The sequence below is a fragment of the Dermacentor albipictus genome, chromosome 3 (genome assembly GCF_038994185.2).
Source record: "Dermacentor albipictus isolate Rhodes 1998 colony chromosome 3, USDA_Dalb.pri_finalv2, whole genome shotgun sequence".
Lineage (NCBI taxonomy): Eukaryota > Metazoa > Arthropoda > Arachnida > Ixodida > Ixodidae > Dermacentor > Dermacentor albipictus.
In genome coordinates, this window is record NC_091823.1 from 112,050,569 (window position 1) to 112,070,531 (window position 19,963).

The 19,963-nt window shown below is 49.5% G+C and overlaps 1 protein-coding gene across 3 annotated transcripts in view; it reads left to right on the forward strand.

Annotated features, from left to right (window-relative positions):
* LOC135908477 (uncharacterized) overlaps positions 1 to 19,963 on the forward strand; it is a 463,787-nt gene that overhangs the window by 141,770 nt on the left and 302,054 nt on the right. Inside the window, exon 3 of one of the 3 annotated variants that reach the window (XM_065440258.1) lies at positions 9,204 to 9,257. The exons of the other annotated variants lie outside the window; for them this stretch is intronic. Coding sequence (XP_065296330.1) covers positions 9,204 to 9,257 — 54 coding nt within the window. The remainder of the gene's footprint in view (positions 1 to 9,203; positions 9,258 to 19,963) is intronic. 3 annotated transcript variants of the gene reach the window in all.

Below are 19,963 nucleotides of genomic sequence, written 5' to 3' on the forward strand. Positions count from 1 at the left end.
TGCTCCTCGGGCGATGACGTCGTCGCTGTCGTCACCGTCAGACGTGTGCAGCGCCGTCAAACGTGATTAGTATTTCTTCTTTCCTTTCTTTTCTTTCTTTTAGCTTTCTTTTTGCTTTCTTTTTGATTTCGCACGTGTCTATGTATTTCGGTTCAGCGACGCACATCACAACGCTTGAACGCTTGGAGCTGCAATGTCACGTGAGTGCACGGGCGCACTTTCCGATTGCGAAGCGTCGCGTATGCATGGGAAATAAGCGAACGCGTCAATGTGTTAAGTGCGCATGTTTAATGTGGCTATCGGCGGAAGCGTTTGTTAAGTGCATGTGAACTCTAAACGACTGTATTGCACAGTCTGTATTTTAGACTGGGAGGGAAATTCTATATATTTCATTTCCTGGACATTTATTTATTTATTTATTTATTTATTTATTTATTTATTTATTTATTTATTTATTTATTTATTTATTTATGGACAATTATTTATTTATCTATTTGCGTTTGACCGATTGCCCCGCGTTTGTTATGAAATTTTTTCACGTTTTGTTAGCAAGCGTTTTACTTCACCTATCATCATCCTTCAATCATGCGGCAGTGTAATTCTGGCATCTTAAGTGTGAAAAACCACGATATCGTTATGTGGCACGCCGTAGCGGGGAACTCCGAATTCACCTGCACCAACTGGGGTCCTTTAAGATGCACCCACTGCACGGCATATACACGGGCCTTTAATCGTACCACAATGTTATACCTTGCGGAGAAGCTGGCGAGATACTATACTTCTTGGCAACATTCGGGTAGCAAACCGGGTGCTGTTCTGGTTGACCTCCCTCCTTTTCCTGTCCTTGCTCTCTCTCTCTCTCTCTCTCTCTCTCTCTCTCTCTCTCTCTCTCTCTCTCTCTCTCTCTCCCTCTCTCTCTCTCTTCGTTCGCGCACGCCAAATGGGTTCGGTATAGGTTGGCCAATCATGATTCGAAGCCACAATCAATCAATCAATCAATCAATCAATCAATCAATCAATCAATCAATCAATCAATCGGTGCTGCTGCCGTTCGATTCTCGCCGTCCCGTTTCGATTGCACATAGGTTGTTGGTCGCGACGTCATAATTCGCGGCTCGCAAATGCTGTTCGTTTGCGTTTCTCACAAGTGGTGCTGCAGTCGGCCTCGGCTAAGCTCTGCTCCCCCGTCGGCGCGCGCACGCTTAGTTACTGTATAGCGCTCGGGGAATTGGGTGAAACAAACTCTGATAAATATGGCAGCTGGACCACAAAACAATAAAAAGAGAGGACGTATACATGTGTTTGACTGCTTCTCCCGTCCTCAATCACGGACTCTCCTAACTCGCCGTCGAAAACTGTTCTACGCGCACACCTTCGCAAATCAAGAGACATCGTCCACGCGGGTGCAAGCATCGGTTCTCGGAAGCGCTCGGACGGCGTTCCGCAACAACAGTGCGGGCGCGCCTAATTCCGATCGATGTGTCGTCGCCGCGGGTCCTCCCCGGCCCCCGAGACGCACTCGGACATCGCGCCCAAAGCACCCCCTGCGGCTTGACACTTATGAAGGCTGTACGTCGGACAAAGGCCCCGCACATTTATTTCTGCGTTCCCTTTTCTCCAAAGCTCTCTCTCTCTCTCTCTCTCTCTCTCTCTCTCTCTCTCTCTCTCTCTCTCTCTCTCTCTCTCTCTCTCTCTATCTATCTATCTATCTATCTATCTGTCTATCTATCTATCTATCTATCTATCTATCTATCTATCTATCTATCTATCTATCTATCTATCTATCTATCTATCTATCTATCTATCAGAATAAAGAGAGCCTGCCTCCCTGGAGGCATCGCAAGAGCGATGCTGTTCGACATTTTCTTTTTTCTTTACTCTCGCCTCTCGTCCACTCCAGGGTGAAAAGAAGCTATGCGCGGGACACCGGTGAGATAAGCGAACCGGGACTGCTATATAAGACACCCGGGGCTTGTCGCGACGCTCCCTCCGTATTCATTTTGCCGTTCTGTGCGCGGCGGCGACGACACCGTGACACCTTCTTCGCCCGCTGCCCCCCCCCACCCCCCCACCCCTGCTCCGCCCAACCAACTGTCCGTCGCCCGAACTGCTCGTCCTTCTAACGCGCTCAGCGCAAGGAGCCGCACTGTGTAGTGGCTCTCCATTACGGGCGCGCGAAGGACTGATCGATTGTCCTCCGAGAGCGAAAATCCGTGTTTCGCGGCACCTCGAATGGGCCCTCCGGCACGTGGACAGAGAATCGCCGAATTCGCAGAGCGGTGACGTACGCGTCCCGCCCGACGGCTGGACGATCCTGCAGCGTATGGACACGCACGTAGAGACACGGGCGCGAGACTGGTGTGCATGGGGTGACAGTGCGCCATCAACGCTTGCGCAAGTCAGCCATACTATATCCCCGGATGGGAAAACCGCAGGAGCGGTGTATGCGCGTGTGTGTGTGTGTGTACAGGCTAGGGATCCCGGACCCTGGGCCTTATAACTTATCCGGGAGGTTGCGTCACCTGCGTGCCCGCAGCCCCGTGTCAGTGTGCTGCGAGGCCGCTGCGAGTTCCCCTCTTGCGTCAGAATTAATTCGGGGCTCCGCACTTGGCGCAACTTCAGGGGGCTCTCGCGGGGTTTCGCGCGTAATTGGATGTCGCGAAGTCGCTCGCACGAGTTCGCGGCCAACTGAGCTGCATATACGGCGCCGAGTAAATGACCGCAAATAGGGGAACGCGCGAAGTGTTTGCCGCTTTTGGTGCGTTGAACGAAAGGCGGGTCTCCGAAGTTGGTGCGTGTCATATGCGTCCACAGCCCCTTTATACCGTGACTTGACTATTTCGAACGCGCCGCTCGTCGGGCTGTATGTAAAAGAATAAGGTTCATTTAACTACTGCTTCAAGCTTCAAGGCGAAAACTTTCGAAAAGAGAGGTGCAAGAAAGCTTAAATTGATTTATATAACGGGCCTGGCACAACAAATAAAGGTTTATTATTAATAAAACTCGCAGCGGTGCTCAGCGCTAATTAAGGTTTCCTATATCCACAGCACTGAGGAATGTACCCGCTGAGAGGAATAATTGGTCACAGGTGTTCCCTTAATTAATAGCAAATAATTCTGACCTAATCTTTCCTATACTATATTACCGGATAACTCTGCTATAACGAATTATAAGCGGCAGTTTTTTTCATATGTGCAGTTGGGGAGAAATGTTTACGGGACATGGTTTCACGGCAAGCGCGAATTTCAGTTCCCTTTAAGGTATACGCAGATACGGCGCTTTTTAATCCACCTTAGAAGCATTATGTACGTCGCAAATACGTGCAGATTGAAGCTTTGAAATCGAGGAATATGTGTGGCCAGGCTTCGAGAAAATGCGGCTTTCTCGCAGATCTAGTGTCACGCAAACTTTTGTGTCCAGCTGTGCTTCAACGCCCACAACTTGCCCCGAAGTGACCGCGCGTTTATTTTTTACGTGCGCGCGTGCAATCGTTACGATGTTTTTTTTTTTCCTAGCTGTCCGTCTAACGAGATCGCAGGGAAGTGACTGCGAGAAAAAAAAATAAAGAAAAGAACAAGGGCAAGAGTTTAGGCTATGGCCCATAGGTCATCCCGTTGTCCCACATTATTCGCGGACGGGTGTAAATAAATGAACCCGCGCGCACACTGCACGTGTCTGTCTATGCACGTTGCCCTCTCATTGGAATGGCACTCGTCGTGAGCACCATTATATAGGGAGCAGATTGGCTCCCAGAGCTCGCGAACGTTGCCGTCGGACTCCCTTCCTTTGTGGGAAGGTGCTCGCTCTTTGCCGTTGCGCGTGCTACATAACAGCTTGTGTGCACAACAGTCAATCTCTGTCAAGTTCGTGCGCTCGTCCGGCTCTCGACGGTCCTTTGTTGCCCCTTCTATATAGATGCGTATAAGCCCGTACAAAAAAAAAAAAAGGAACGCATACACGTTCGGTTGGGCGGACGTGTCCCGTCACCCAGAGTCCCGGCCGTCGTCCTCGGACGAAAGAGGACAAGTGTTTCGCGGCACTTGATGCATGCATGCCACATTTCTGTGGCGTTCGTATATACGCGAAGGTGGAGGTGAATTGGGTGCTGTCGCGAAACTCTCCCAAGTCGCACATTCTGAAAACGTTCCCGTTTTTCTGCCGGGCAGGAACCAAGGGAGGTCAGCTAGATCGAGCACAGCTGTAGAGATTGTGTCCCGGCGAAAGTGTTCGAGGACGTAGAGCTGGAACAGCTGAAGCGCAAACACGGCGGTGTATGAATGATGGAGCGAGTGATGGAATGCAATACGTGTGAGTATGCGTCTGCGTTGCGAACGCACGTTGTGTAACAAACCAAGACTGACCAAGGGATCGAGGCGAGCCTCCGTCCGTGAATCGACCGGCTCGCGAAAACATAGGAGAGCGTACAGATAACCGAAGCGCGAGAAAAACGCGTTATTACTCGTGCACCTTGACAACCTTTGCATAACATAAAGCATATGACTCAACAATACGTGACGTATTCTTGGATGGATGGATGGATGGATGGATGGATGGATGGATGGATGGATGGATGGATGGATGGATGGATGGATGGATGGATGGATGGATGGATGGACGGACGGACGGACGGACGGACGGACGGACGGACGGACGGACGGACGGACGGACGGACGGATGGATGGATGGATGGATGGATGGATGGATGGATGGATGGATGGATGGATGGATGGAAAACTTCATTGTGGGCCATTAGGTCGCGCTAGTTTCCTATACGAAGCGGGCCGCTCCCACGTTGGAACCGGAAGGCCAATCCTTTCGGCCACTTGGCGGGCCCGTTGGACTGCCCATAGCTAATCTACGAATGTGAGACTGCGTAGAGCTGCGTCCCACCGCTGTTCGGTGTTGTCCTTGTCGCCGCGTAACGCGGAGCAACGTATTCGCGTAACCTGCAATCATTAACGAAGTATAGCAAGGAAAGCTGGCAGAGCCGGCGTGTGAGAGGTGTATCAATACTTGTGAGAGATATTCCTCAAAGAGTGAGTTGTAAAATAATAAAATTCGTAATAAAATAATAAAGTTGCAACTAGCTTTGGCAAAGCGGACTGGCGCTGTGGCAGCAGCATGGCTGAGTTCCTTGTATACGCCAACTCGATGTTTCCGGAGATTTGCCTTGCTCTTTCTTTCATCCTTTAACTAACCACGCGTCCTATATTCATCAGCAAGCGGATTTGACTCCAACCGAGATTCTGCTAACTGCAACGACACGCGTAACGCCTCAGACAGGCGCCAGCACAGGCCGACGGCAACGTCTCGGCTCACGTTTCCCGTTCGCGTATCTGAGCTGCATCGACGAGCGTGTATATAGGCTTTTAATGACGAGTGTTCGCTCGTCATCACTCATCCTTCCGATATCGTTAGTCTCTTGACGAAGCGCAACAGGCATTGTAAACCCAGACCACGTCTTCCCCTCGCGCGTGTTCTTGGTTGTACGTACGGTGCACCTAATCTGAGACGCACAATCTCCCTGACCGCGAGCGCGTCTGCGGAAACAAATCGGCGCCGGCGCCGCGGCGACCCGGTAAACTCGAGAAACGTGCAAAAACAGCTCGTCCTCTAGGCTTCGTCTCGGTCAGGTTGTTCCCTCTTTCTTTCTTTCTTTCTTTCTTTCTTTCTTTCTTTCTTTCTTTCTTTCTTTCTTTCTTTCTATCTATCTAGCTTTCTTTCTTTTTCTCTTTCTTTCTTTCTTTTTTCCCCTTTCCTTCCGTTCCTCGATCTTGTCGACCGACACGCACCCTTCGTCTGACTGCCACGCGGAGCGTTGTCCTCTCCGTAAAGCAGACCGACTTGCGGACGCATTCGCCCGTGGGGCATTTTTGTGCGGGCGCGCGTTTTTTGTGGTCCTCATGGCCGAGTGTGTACGTGATGCGGGAAGCGGCGACTGCTTCCTGGTCGCGTTGTGGCGGCGCATGCGGACGGCCCCGCAAACTGCGGTGGTCCACGGTGGGGGGAAAGAAGAAACGTGGCGCACGTCTTCGACGAGAAGGGGCCGTCCGCTCGTCTCGGTTCAGCTGCGATATGCGCCGCCAGCGGAGCGCGTCCGATGCAAGACGCGACGCGCGCGTTGCATATCGCGTGTCGAGTCGGGCGGCGATGCGTAGGCGCAACGCCGCTGGCCATGCGAGCGTGCAGGCGCCGACTGCATTGTGTGGACGGGCCCCCCAATGTGAAGTCGGGCTAGGGTGGTGCAGTCGTAGTCAATTTTCATTGGTTTGCAATACTACGAACACACGTGTAAATACCGCACGAAACAATGAATGAATGAATGAATGAATGAATGAATGAATGAATGAATGAATGAATGAATGAATTTATTTTGGAAAGGGTGGCTCATGGCCCCACTGGGAAGAAGGGACATGGGCTAGGGAATGGGAGAAAGAAAAAGGGGGGAGGGCACTGGGCACCCGACAGCAAAATTATCCAAATATATGATGGAAAACGCCAGTCCCTGGGCATACCGGAAGCGCACAATTAAGCGCCATGTTTTGTGGCTTCGTTGTTTCTAGGAGCGACGCACTCTTCGTAGAAGTTGAAGTGAAACTATAACAGTAGTAGTAAATGCGCTTCTTTTTTTTACTGCCGGGAGAAGGCCTTTAGCTCTGAATAAATGGGGTGAAACTGTCGCAGTGCTTCATGGCTCACAGAAGCGAGTATAGACTGGCCTTCTTGATTTAGTAGAGAGGCGCGCGATACGAAGGGCTGTTGAGCCATGCTTGCAGGCCGACAAGTTCGATATTCAATACTGACCTCCGTTTGCGGCCACGGGCAGATACACGGTAACCAGAAGACCGTATTTAACTGCTTCACCGGGTTGAAGGTTGCCACAGTCGATACTCGTTCGTTAAGTGTAACCAACAGAAGCTGCAAGAGGAGTAAGTCAGCAGTATATACGCTGTTACGCACGCACTCGCTTTAATTGTTTCTTTTTTATTTATTTTTTCAATAATCTTCATGTTCTCCTATTTTGAACACATTAATTTTAGCCCACTTCCCCCATAAAGATATGCGCCAAGGGCGAGTGTTGTATATATTAAATCGTCAGCAACAAGAATAAGTTATTGAGTTAATCCAGAGCTTTTTCGACGTCTGCGTCTACTTGCGAGGTCGATGCCCTCGGCAGCCTTGACCAGGCAGCAGCGCTTAGATGTGTGTCCAGCCTCAACCGACTGCGCAAGTGTCTTAGCTATTGTCCAACTATACTACACGGCCGAGAGAGTATTTCGCCTGCAAAGAACATGTTACGACCACCGCAGAGGAAGGCTCAGTGCTTTATTTACCCATTTCCATTCGCTCCTCCCAAAGCTCTTTTGTCGCCTGCAGCACCGAGCGACCAGCCGCATGTCGACACCTCGCGACTACACCACCGTCTCGCACCATGCCGTCCGTTACGTCACTTCCCTCCGCTCCGGCCAGAGTCAACAGCCAGGTCAATTTCGCGCAACGTCTATACTGCCTTTGTGGTCGGTCTGTTTGGAGGAAGAAAAAAAAAAAAAAACACGCAAGGGCTTTATTGGGCAACGGCCACTGGCTCACTGCAATCAAAAGGACTCCGCCCTCCCACCCTTGGGATTTGAGCGCATCAGTCCCGCACTGACTGCGCAAGCTCGGCCAAGCCTGTTAAGCGTAAAGGCAAGGGTGCACGCTCATAAAACGGGCATCGCCGTATCTCATAAATGTCACGACACAGCGCTGTGCCGGCCGGCAAACAAAACAAAACAAAAGAAAGGTTAGGGTCGTTGTTAGTTTACTCCACCGTTCCTCAGCGTCTCCACCGCCTGCCTCTCTTGTTGCACCTTCTCCCTTTTTGCAAACACGACAAGCCATTGTTCCGGAATAGAACGTGCCAGCGCGAAGATCCGAGCGCTTGCGCACCCACGAGTTTCGACGTGAACCGCGCGCGTGGGACAGCGGTGTTTTTTTTTTTTCTGTATACACACGCGACGGCATCCACGGCGGCGGCGGGAAGTGAGGGCTGATACGCAGGGCGGAGGCGGGCGCGTTAAACAGGGGGCAGCGGCGAGTCCCACGCGCCCCAAACCATAGCGGCCCGTACGTGACGAATCGGTGCGAGCGAATGAAGAACGGCTTAGATGGGAAACAACGAGACCCTGGCGATAGCGCGGCTGACCTCGCCAAACAATGGCAGAGCGGCGCACATCGTGGCTGACCCCCGTGCTTGCTTTCGTCACCCCCTTTACCGTGTATACCACCACCACCACTCGCTATCGTCTATGCCTCTTTAGTAGTCTCGTGTAACTAACCACGAGCGTATATAGATGACTGTCAGGAAGTCGGAGTCTCGGTCACGGCTTCGTGACCACACAGCATTTTTATTTTTCTCTCTCCCACCGCTCCTCCTTCTCTTTATCTCTAGGTGGTCTCACTGTAACGACACCTCCATCGCATAAAAAAAAAAGAGAGCCCTTAGCTCGTAGTTCTTGTTTAGGAAGTAACCTGTGTACGTGTGTGTGTGTTTTCTTTGATAATCTTTTCATTTCATTTATCCTTTTCTCTCTCACCTATCGCATCCGTATGCCCCTCCCCCAGTACAGGGTAGCCAACCAGAGATAATTTCGGGTTAACCTCCCTCTCTTTCCTTTGCCTTTCTCTATCTCTACAGTGTAAACGTGAATTAGTTATTATGTTAATTAATTAAATATTTGGTTCATATGCTAAGTAATTATTATTATACTGATCGTTCTAGCCAAGGATCGGTGGCAAGAAGTCACGTGCCTTTCAGCTAAGGACGTTTGATCGCGCCTTGAACTTACCCTATACTGGGCACACAAGGAGTGCTCAAACAAAGCACAGGTCGAGCGAAGTCGGGCGGAGTCGTCCACGTCTGCCAAGAGAGGGCAACGAACAGGCTTGGGAGAGAGAGCGTGCAGGAGCGTGTCTAAGCTTCAAGGATCAACGCACCCCAAGTCCTGTGTTACGAGCTGCGCTAGAGACACATCTCGTGAGATGCTCATTTGCATATAAGTGATTCCGCAACGAAGCCATCCATGTGCGACAAACTGCTAAACTTGCGTTCAACGACGGAACAATTTGTGTTGCTCATCTCTCTGTATGTTGTTGAGTGCCGGGTGCACAGTTTTGATGCTCGCGCTAATTTTTGTACCCGTTCCTTTCTTCTCTTTATGCAGGTAAGCAGCGACCGTGTCCCGATCTCCCCGTATAATCAATCATCTACCACGCATGTACGTATACGCACGTATTATACACGTGAGACTTCGTCTAATAACACGGATATTAGATTTAGGGTCGTCACGCGCGATGGTCTGCAGTCTAAGCAGCCCCCTATATCCGGGTTAAATAGGCTTTCCTGAAAAATGAAAGGGGGGTAATCAACTTGCTGCATTGATTTTTCTTTTTTATGCAGACGTTTAACTGCTGGAGAAAGCTGCGATAAAGTTCTGCTGAAGACGCTAGCCCAAATCCTTAAGTGCATTTACGAAGAGTGAGCGTGACGTGACGAAAAACGTGAGTCGGGGGCCAGTGTCACTTGGTAATAAATCGTGTTGAGCCCATCTCTTTGAATGGCGCGCGGGAAAGATTCAGCAGCGTTGGCCGCTGGCGGCAAAACGATTTAGAACCATGGCCTCCGAGCGCCGCATGATCTCGGAGGCTATGTTTGGACAATCGTTGAGAAAAAGCGTAGGGTCTGTTTTAGTTTATTCCAAGTGCACTGCTGTCTGCGAAATGTAGGGCTACCAAAAGCCAGTTGCATCATGTTTATGAAAAAAAAAAAATCCCAGCTGCGGAAGGCGGTGAAACGACGTGGTGACGTTATTATGGTCGAGAAAAGCAGACGCGCGTCATTGACTCTCGCGATATTCTTGGTTGTTCGCTCGTCAGAAAATTGACATTGATTGTTTAATCTGGCCTTCTGGCAAAACCCATAAAAGCTTACATTCCTCGTAATGTGGTGATTACGCCTGGATGTGCATCGCTTATCTCACTCTATAGAGTGATGGCCGCCTACGGTGACGATAGCGCCACCCTATTATCGTGACGTCACGTGTTCCATGCGATTACTCAAATTTTACGAAATAGCGAAATGCCAAATGCGTAGGTTGACGAGGTATACTTTATCAATAATTCAATTAATTATTATGTTAGTTGTTTAGTCAGTTCGATTGATTGTTTTTTTTTTTTTGTACAGCCAGCGCGAATTGTTTTAGTTTCGTTTCCTTCCTTCTCATTTTTCTGCTTTTTAAAAACTTCTTTTCTTTTAACTCGTGATTTTCGAATAGCAGACCCGCAATTAATAAACATCAAGCGACTGTGAATATGTTCTGCAGCTTTCATAAAAAATGGCGCATTGGCAGTGATGCCGCTCTATATACAGTGACACTTCAGTGTTAGCAGCTCAAAACAGCAGAATGTCTTCGCTTCGCGGTAAATTGTATACACGTATATCGAGAGTGAACGTTATAGCAGATTAGGCGGTTACTGCCGTATGCAAATGGAGATGAGATAATCGATTTACTATAATGACGTCTGAATAATACGTCAGCGGGGCGGCCTCTCTGCGAAGCTTAACCCAACATTTGTTTCTCATCGAAACGCTTCGTGGACGTCTGCAGTTACGCAGTAGCCACCGCGAGCTTCCTGGACGAACTCGCTGACCAAGGGTCAACGACCCATTGCCGTCTGCTGCAGGCCCGAGTCAGTCTGCGCGCAGAAGTAGTGATAACGCATGCATTACCGGACTGATGCGTCTGTCCGTCGTAAACAAAGTTCCCGCATGTACAGGGACGACATCGTCTGGCTTGTATACCTGTACACGGCAAGTCCATCGTGCCCTGATTTCGTTGAGTGGCGCGAGCAATATGCACGGCTCACAAAACTGGACCGTGCTCAAATAAGAGAAAAGGAAAACAGAAAAAGAAAAGAAAATATATAATTACCGCGCCAGAGCACTATACAACAGACATAAAAGGGGGTAATAGTCATCAGCCTCCGTTTTTATGTCCACTGCAGGACGAAGGCCTCTCTATAGTATTCATGGGGGAGATAGCGCGGTCACGTGCATGCTTCGGGGAGGCCAATTTCTCGTTCTGGCGAGGAAGTTTCTTTTCGGAAGCTCAGTTCCTGGTGTTGTTGCACCTGTGATAGTTTAGCGTTCTGGCACTCGGCAGTTGCACCGCTGCTATTCGCCGAGGATTCGAACTGAGTAACTTAAGTACACGGACACGAAGGCCCTACCTCAACCCCACACCATAAAGGGCCAAGAAAGAAAGCAGTTAAGATACAGTTAATAATAGTAATAACGGTAACAATGCTAACTCCGCTATACCGTGACGACCGGGTGCGTCCTCTATAACGGCCTCTATAATGTACCGTATATAGTATATATAATAACGCGAAAATCGTTTGGCCCAGGACACACGTTTGGTAATAGCAGTTGGCCCGTTTCGTTGCATAATACGTTGCAAAACCTTAACTGGTGCCTCCAATCTTTACGCGCGGCGAGAGACCCGCGCTGCGAAGACGCACGACGTTCGATAGTCGGAGAAGATAAAAACTCGAATTAAAGCGGCCTGTGGAGCAGGGCGTCTCCGCGTCCGATGAGCGCCGCGCGTGAGATCGGTATCGAGAAAAAAATAGCACCGCCCTGGCTCGTGAGGCACAACGTAGACAAGAGAGGGAAAGAGTTATATAGTCCCACGCTGGTTGTTGTGGATGCGCTAAACACACGCGCGTCTGTATACAGCGTAGATGCGACGTGCTTTGGCCGCTCTAGCCGGACGCCGCGGTGAAGCTCTCCTATAACGTCAGTATCTTCAGTGCCGATACACGCATGCAGGGGGTTCGGCGGGGCCGCGATGCGGGAAGAGAGACCACTGACGTTGCACGCTCCTAGATTGAATTCTCAGACAAGTTGCGAGCGGGCGGACAGGCAGGCAGCGTGCGATGAACAACGCCGGTCCGGTGGGCGCGCCGCCGGCATGCAGGTATACCCGACGACGAGACGCGGATCGCGAGTTGTTGTTCTCTGTTCCGCCGTCTGCTGTTCCGAGACAGACGGCCGGTTTAGTCTTCGCAGTCTGCGCTTGCGACGAGCGTTTCGGCGTGGCCTCCGAGATTCCATCGGTGCAAGTTGCGCCGCTGCGATCTCGGAAGCAATGGTTTTAGAGCGCATGCGTCGCGAGGGTGCTTGCGATGGGTATGTGTTGAGCGTCGATAAAGGTTTGCTGAGACCTGTCGTCTAGCGGCACGGCAGTGTAACGCTCTCGTTGCTTTCTGCGCCAGCGACGCGCCCGGCAGTGGTCCGAGAGTCTTCGCTTCCGAAAGCCACCTTGAATCCGGGCGTTTTAATGGCGTCCGAAGAGGTTCCCGCTAGACGTCGTGCCGGGGATAAAGGCACGAAGGTGTGTGAACAGTTTATTGGCTTCCGCAAGAGTCACGCGTGGGCGTGCCACCCGCTCCAACGTGGAATGAATGCTAATGCAGGGAGTGACAGATGAAAAAAAAGAAAAGGAGGTCCGAAGCCAACTTTTTTCGGACGAGTTGCAATACCCTATATACTGGTTTTATTGTTGGTCAAACTGAAGTCAGATACCTTTATTCTCTTTCTAGCGGACGCGAAATGCAAACACACTCGTGTATATACTGACTGAGGTTTTTTGCACACGTTGAGAAAACATCACGTGTCGTCGGAATTAATTCAAAATTCGGTCGCCAGCGTTCGCGATCGCGATCTCCAATTCGCGATCACCGGCTCGCGAATTGGAGATAACGCTACTTGTAAAATGAACAAATCCTCATCGCAGTGTAAACGACGAGGCTATGGGGTCGTTAAGATGCCAAAGCTTACATTCCGTTATGTTTGGTCATTTTCTGTCCTATTATGCTCTACTTTCGTTACTATTCCAGCCGCGTTCATCGACGAACGACCGAGTATACACACGTGTGCTCCCTCGAACACTCGAGGACCAATGTTCAATGCTGGTATAGACTAAATCTCGCGTGACTGTATTACTTGTCTTTCCGAGTACAGCATAATATGCATATAGGCGGTCGCGAGCCCCGGCCGAAATGTCTGCCCTTCATTAAATAGCTTCATTAAAGAGGGAGGACCTGCACGCAATGTTTCCAATATCAATTCTCAAAGAGATCGCCGCGGTAATTCTTCTGAGAGCGAGTTTTCGTCCTTTTAATCAAGGGCTTAATCACACACACACACACACACACACACACAGAAAAAAAAGAGAAGGCACCAAAGGGTACAGTTTACATCCGGCATCACTGAAATCCTTAATTGTTGCTGGTCGGGCTGCTTGCGAAACGAATTCATCCCGCGTTCGGGCACGTTAATCTCAAAGGAGACGTAGTCGTCAAGCGCTTTCAATGCAAGCAGGAGAATGTTTGCGCTCAGACCAATGCGTATACAAGCTTTTTCTTCGTCGCGCTTTTTTTTTTTATTTTTCCGATCAAGAGCCAGCCTGTAGGAGTCTCACGAGTTCGACTGCCTTCCGCGTCGCTGGCCCAAGCTATCTTCCGGAGATAAACGCAATCATCCTGTTTGGCGAAGGTCGCTTTTGGAACAGCGAGGCCTCGAAGCCTTTTCAAATCCACGTCAATGTAAAAGCGAGCGGGTCCCGTGTTCCAGAGCAGAAGTATTGAGGTCTTTCTGGTTCTTCGCGGATATTTTTGTGGCGCGATATTATTTTTATTTCTTGTCGTTGGCCCGATTAAGGCGCGCGATTGGAACGATAGACGTCTTTTGTACGAAGCAACGAAGGCACATAAATGAGCACTACTACTTCTGCTACTACTACTACTACTACTACTACTACTACTACTACTACTACTACTACTACTACTACTACTACTACTACTAATGCTTATAGTAATAATAATAATAATAATAATAATAATAATAATAATAATAATAATAATAATAATAATAATAATAATAATAATAATGGTGGTGGTGGTGGCGATTATGCCGACCACATTAAGTCCTTCCGCACATGAGTTTAACAAACTTCGCATCGGGAACAACAGTGGTTAAAATGCGAAGCAGCGGGCATTCCTCAATTACCGACATTGCGTGTGCGAATTAATTCGATGCCCGCTTTACAGACTTGAATTACTTCGTCTCGCCTCGTTATTCGCCTGTTTCATCATCTTGAAAACGCACGCGAGAGACGGGAAGATGAACAAAAACCGCGATCGTGAAGCTTCTGTTTCGTTTTACGTTCTTGTTTGTTTGTGTTCTTACTTTATTCGTTATGGCGAGTCTTCCGCAGAAGCAACTCCTCCGGAACGACCGGCGCCTCTAATAAAAGAAGGAAGGAAGGATGTAGAGATGTAGAACAAACGTTCCGCACGCAACGACAGACTTAAATAAAGGGCCGGTCATGTTTCCAAGTTTGTTAATCACTCCCCGTAGTCGTCAAGGCGTTCGTTACAAACCCCTGGCGACCGACAACACGAAACCTTCCGGCCCTTCCTGCGCTCCCTCTTCTTCCCTCGTTTCGAGAGAGAGAGAGAGAGAGAGAGAGAGAGAGGTGCTGCGTAAGCGTGCGGTAGCTAGCTCATCAAGCTTAGCTCTCACATACACACAACGCGCGCGGCGCAGACAAAATGCGAGGTGGCCGCTTATAACCGGCACGAACAATGCTTTTTCCGCTGCCAAAACAACGGCACAGCGCGCGCGCGGCGGACACGAAAGAAAAGATGCACACAAAGCTATTAGGCCGCCATCAACGGCGAGACAATGATAGCCGACCGAGCGCCGTCTGGCGGATATAAAATGAGAAAGAACCAACAAGAGCGCGCACACTCTGAAAATGTGTGCTCGACGCACGCACACACACACACACACGCGCGCATTCTGGCTCATCAATGCGTTTGAGCGCGCTCGCCTGCCTCCAAGCTCCCGTTTAATTTCCTTCTTGTTTGTTATTGTTGTTGTTGTTGCCGCTATTGCCGCTGTTGCTGCTGGTACAGTAATGACCCCGGCCTGTTCCGCGAGCCCCGTTTTAATCACGCGCGGCTTAAGTAAAGAGGTCTCGCGGGATGAAACTTGCTCGGAATGCGTTAAACGCGTCCACGCCGAGGGGAAGGAGGGGGAAAAACAACGGTGAATACCGACGACAACAAACAGGGCGCCAGTCGTGTGAGTGACTTGCCACTGGCGGCGCGGGTTCTTTCCTCTTTTTTTTTTCTTTTTTTTTCCTTTTTCGCCGAGTTCGCGGAACCTGTAATGCGGCTTTACCGCTGCGCGCGCTTCGTGATCCTAATGGTTGCCGCTGCTCGGCGGACGGTACGATATATATTTACTGTCGGACTTTCGGGAGCTGTGTAATCGAGCCTCGGGGTATACATATACACATATGTACTCGCTTTTGTTGTTTGTTATTCTGCGAGCTATAGCAGCGGCAGGTTCGCTTACCAAACGCAAGTTCTCTTATGGGGGGATCGAGTTAATCATAACCAGGATGACCGATCCGTTCTAATTCGTCGTTCATTAATATGTCAGCGAATCAATGTACTGGCACCATTTATATACCGTTTTTTTTTATTAGCTTAAGCCCCCATGTCGCAATTAATTTTGTCGAGCAAGCCAGTTAGCAATTTCACTCGCATACGGCTTGTCGACCGAGCCACTCCTTATCGCGTTCGCTGTTATAGAAAAAAAAAAGAGAGAGAGAGCAGCGTTCCTGCTGAGTTTATGCGTGCGTGTAATCAGAATCATACATGCGCATTCGACGCTGCTCAGATATCGTGCATGTCTGCGAATTCACCGGTGGGGGCGGGTATCGATATCGAGGTGGTAAGACAGACTATGGTTGGCTGCTGCAGTTTGCATTCATATATCAGCAGCGCACAATTTAAGGAAACATGCCCGCAAAAAGAAAGGAGACAATAAATAGGTGGGAGAAGTGCTGCGGTTATCTGTACAAGCACCGTCCATGTCGACCACTGCTGAAATGCTGATTCGCTAGAGCTGTACGAGCCAGGAGACAATTAAGCGCTACCCCTGTGTCTCCTCGTGCGCCAGTAGCCAATCAGCGGCGGTAAAAATAGACAATCCCCCTCCCTCACCTCAACCACGTCTATTTTGTGTTTTTCTTTGTGTGTTGTCTTTTTCTTAAACAACGAAATGTTTCTCGATGCTCGCTACCTGACAGTTTGTGGGCCGGATAACTATCGAGCGCACTTTCTGCGTTGCCCGATGAAGCACAGTCTAGACGAGCACGAAAGCATGATGCCATCAGTTTTGTCTTTGTGCTGTTGTAAAACCTTCCTTCACTCTGCTGCACGCGTGGATATGCGCAACGTCGTCCACTTATATTAGGGAACTCTGAAAAGTTTTCGGGAGCTTTCGGGAGAAGTTTTCGGGACCAAGGACGGCTGGGAGGTGGAGGCTCTCGAGGTCATTTCTCGCCCCCGTAACGGCTGGCTGCCATTCCACGACGCTATTCTGACGGAACCACTCCCCGTAATAAATTTAACGAATTCGGCACTTGCGTTTACGCATTTCGGCAGCGTTGAGCTTTTATCTCACGCGGTTGTTCTGAGTTGCCTGTGTTTTAAGCTGACATAGGAAGAAGGCGTAGTTGACTAGCGAAGGCGGTGGATTGGAAGTAGAAGGTTCCTCGCAGAGCCAACCTCTCCACTTAACAAAATAAACGTATTTTCCTCTCTCTCTCTTTTAACCCAGCGATATGCGCATACTATAGAATGTCCATACCATATATGGTTAGACGAAACGCTCCGAGGCAAAATTGGCCCATTACGCCTTCTCAGCAGGCTCGAGCGAAAGATGCTATCGTCTCCCTTCAGTCTTCGCGAACCGCTACACACGATCGTGCCACAGCGGAACAGTCAGCCCGGAACATACGCGTGCTTATGCGCATGCTGTTAACCGTATGAATATGACGCCGATACCCGAACTCGAGGGTATCCTCGAGGGAGGTGGACAAAGAAGGTGCGGGAAGATCGTGTCTGTGGGTAAATGCAGTGTCTGTGAGTTCTAAAATGTCACGATGCTCCGCTATCATGCGACCGCCTTCTACGATGTCGTGACGTCACCGCACACGCACGCACTTCTTTGGAAGCGAAACCAAAACTGGTTCGTAGAAAAGCCATTATAATATATTAATAGATAGATTATAACATAACGCCGCTCTGAAGCTGGTCAGCATCTTTGTCTTTCTTTTTTTCGGTTGTCGTGATCTATACGACCTTTAGGGCAACGCAAACATAAAAAAGTGTAATGTCGAAATTGCCCCGTACTATAACTCACTGCCGTAAGCAGCTGCGTTGCATCGGATTGCCCCTTCTCTCCTTTTGCACGCTCGTCAGCGTTGATACAGACACAGTGTTGCGAACGCTGCAGTTCCATCTGCCTTCCATCCGGAAGTTTTACATCCTGCATGCGAGCTCTCTCGAAGCGACGGGAATTCGCGAGGCTCCGGAATAGCGGCCAAGTACACCAGCCGCGCTCCCTCCTTATCAAAGGCCGCGCTCTCGTTCATCCGTGATGCCATTTGAATTTCGTCGTTTTCCCCATTGTGCTGCACGGCATGCAGCGCGCGCTACACGGAGCTCGTAAGTAGCAGCGCGACGGTCGTTGGCTCGAGACGAGTTAACAAGGTTCGGGACGCTTTTGTTCGAGGCCCTCCCATTGTCTCGCCCGAAATCGCGGGGCTGCCGCTCCGACGCGTTGCATGTACGAACCTAATTAGAGACCTTGGCGATGGAGACAAAGTCGACGCGTGTTACCGTTTTATGGGGCACATTACAGACCCCGTTGAGTCCAGTAAAAACAAACAAACAAAGTAATAAATACGTAAATTAAGGGTGCAGTTGCCGGCTGCTAGCAAGTACTATGGGACGAGAAACTTGTTGCTAGTTCTTCTCTGCATACACTTACCAATTGCCACTCGTTGGCACTTTATCGCACGCTTTATTCTTTGTTCTTATTTTTTTAGGGACGAGGGGGTGCGCTTGCTGAGCTCGAAACTTTAGCGCCGTGCCCCCGTTTTCACTAAAGACCTTGGTCTGTTGCCGGTGTTGCACCAAGCTACCTGAAGAAAGTTTGAGCGAGTCTGCTCTGACAGAAGACTGCAGGTAATGGACTCACAAATATATACGGAGGAAGGCAGAGAGAGAGAAAAAGAAAAGCCAGAGAGGTAGATCGGACCCACGACGAGTCTGCCGTCCTACGCAGGGAACAGGTGGGTAAGAGATGAAAAAAAAGAAAGGAGGAAAGATGGCTCGTTCGGAGGTTCTCTTGGGGTTCGCATTGGCCATGCCCTATAGCTAGTTATACCAGTTTAGTTTGTCAGTAGGATTAAGCGTAGTTGGATTAAGCTCGGCATGAAGCTCAGCAAAACACTAGCAGCGAAATATATAGAGAGCTCCGACAGAATACGAATAGAGCGACGCTCTCACACATGTTGTGGGAGTGTCGTGTTACATCAGCTACAATGGCAGTGGCTCCGGAGCCAATTGCTTCGAAGTGGGCCGCTGCTCTGCGCAGCTCCAACGTCAAGACGCAAGAGTGGGCAGTCCAGCATGCAGGCCCGAGAAGTGGCGACGAGGCAAGGCCTCGAGGTCGCCTCGTGGGAGACCTGAGCCCGGGTCATCAAACTTTGCCGGATTTAAAATAAAATGGTCTCCGTCCATACGTAAAGCTCGGCAGGAGATTTATTAAGAACCGAGTGAGCCACAATTTGTTTGGCTGCATCAGGAGTGCAGCTACGCTCACGTCTATGATTGCTTGCGGCGCCAGATATCTTTTTTTTTTCTTTGTTGAATGAGGCACGGGTGTGTGCTATAGTGCTATAGAGGATTAAATGAATTCCAAGTGGATAGATTAGGGGTGGGCACCGAGGTGTGAAGAAATTGTATAGGAGGACGAGCCGATCGACTTATTACCGGAGCCGAACGGCTTGTGATATTATGAAAGAAATAAATGTGTCAGGAAAGGAGACATGAGAGAGAGAGAGAGAGAGAGAGAGAGAGAGAGAGAGAGAGAGAGCGTTCTGTCTGATTCTTACGGCTCTACTGTATCGGCGGACCTTAGGCGAGAGGGAATTAACTTTTATGTATATAACCGGTACATTGATGGGAGGGGGGGGGGGGGGGTAACCCAGCCTAGATGGTGGCCAGAAGCCCTTGAGCTCTCGACTTTAATATTGATGTGTTCGCAAAGTTGGGATTCGAACTGGCATGTTATAAAATTAATCGGTCCCGACAGGGGTTTCCTCACGTGCCACGGGGCTGCCTTCACGAAAATCTGAATGGTGCAAATTGCGGCGAAACGAAAACTGCCTGCAGTGGGCACAAACACTTTAGTGTGAGTGAGTGCGTCGATCGCTCACCAAAACCGGGCTGGGAACACGCGAAGACAAGTGGAATAAATTATTGATGCTCAGATATGTCCGATTAATCAGAATTCCTGAGTATACGCGCACTCACTAATTACATTTAGAGCACTTTGGCTTATATAGTCCAAACGCCTCTGTAGCTCTTGCTTTTTGTGTACAACTCTAAGCTTCACAGATGGCATGTGCCGAAAGGAAAATAACATAAAGAACAGCATGTACATTAATATGAATCAACTTATACCTTTGCATGAAGTACTGGCTATTTCATTACGAAAACGTTACCTCCAACAGCCGCTTCTTTTTTTTTACGTCTATGTTACTTTCAACAGTTCATCCTTAATCGCCATGAGTAAAAATGTCGCTGTAAATTAATTTTTCTATAAAGGGCCAGGGTTGTTAGGAGTATGCTCTGGCTCTGGCTCGACATCGATTTCGCTTATTCAAATGCATGTAAAACGCAGAAACGCTTTTCCGAGATAACCACTTGGCCGATTTTAGTGAAGTTTGTTGTATTTGAATGAGAAAGTTCGTTGTTAGTGACTGCTGGAAGC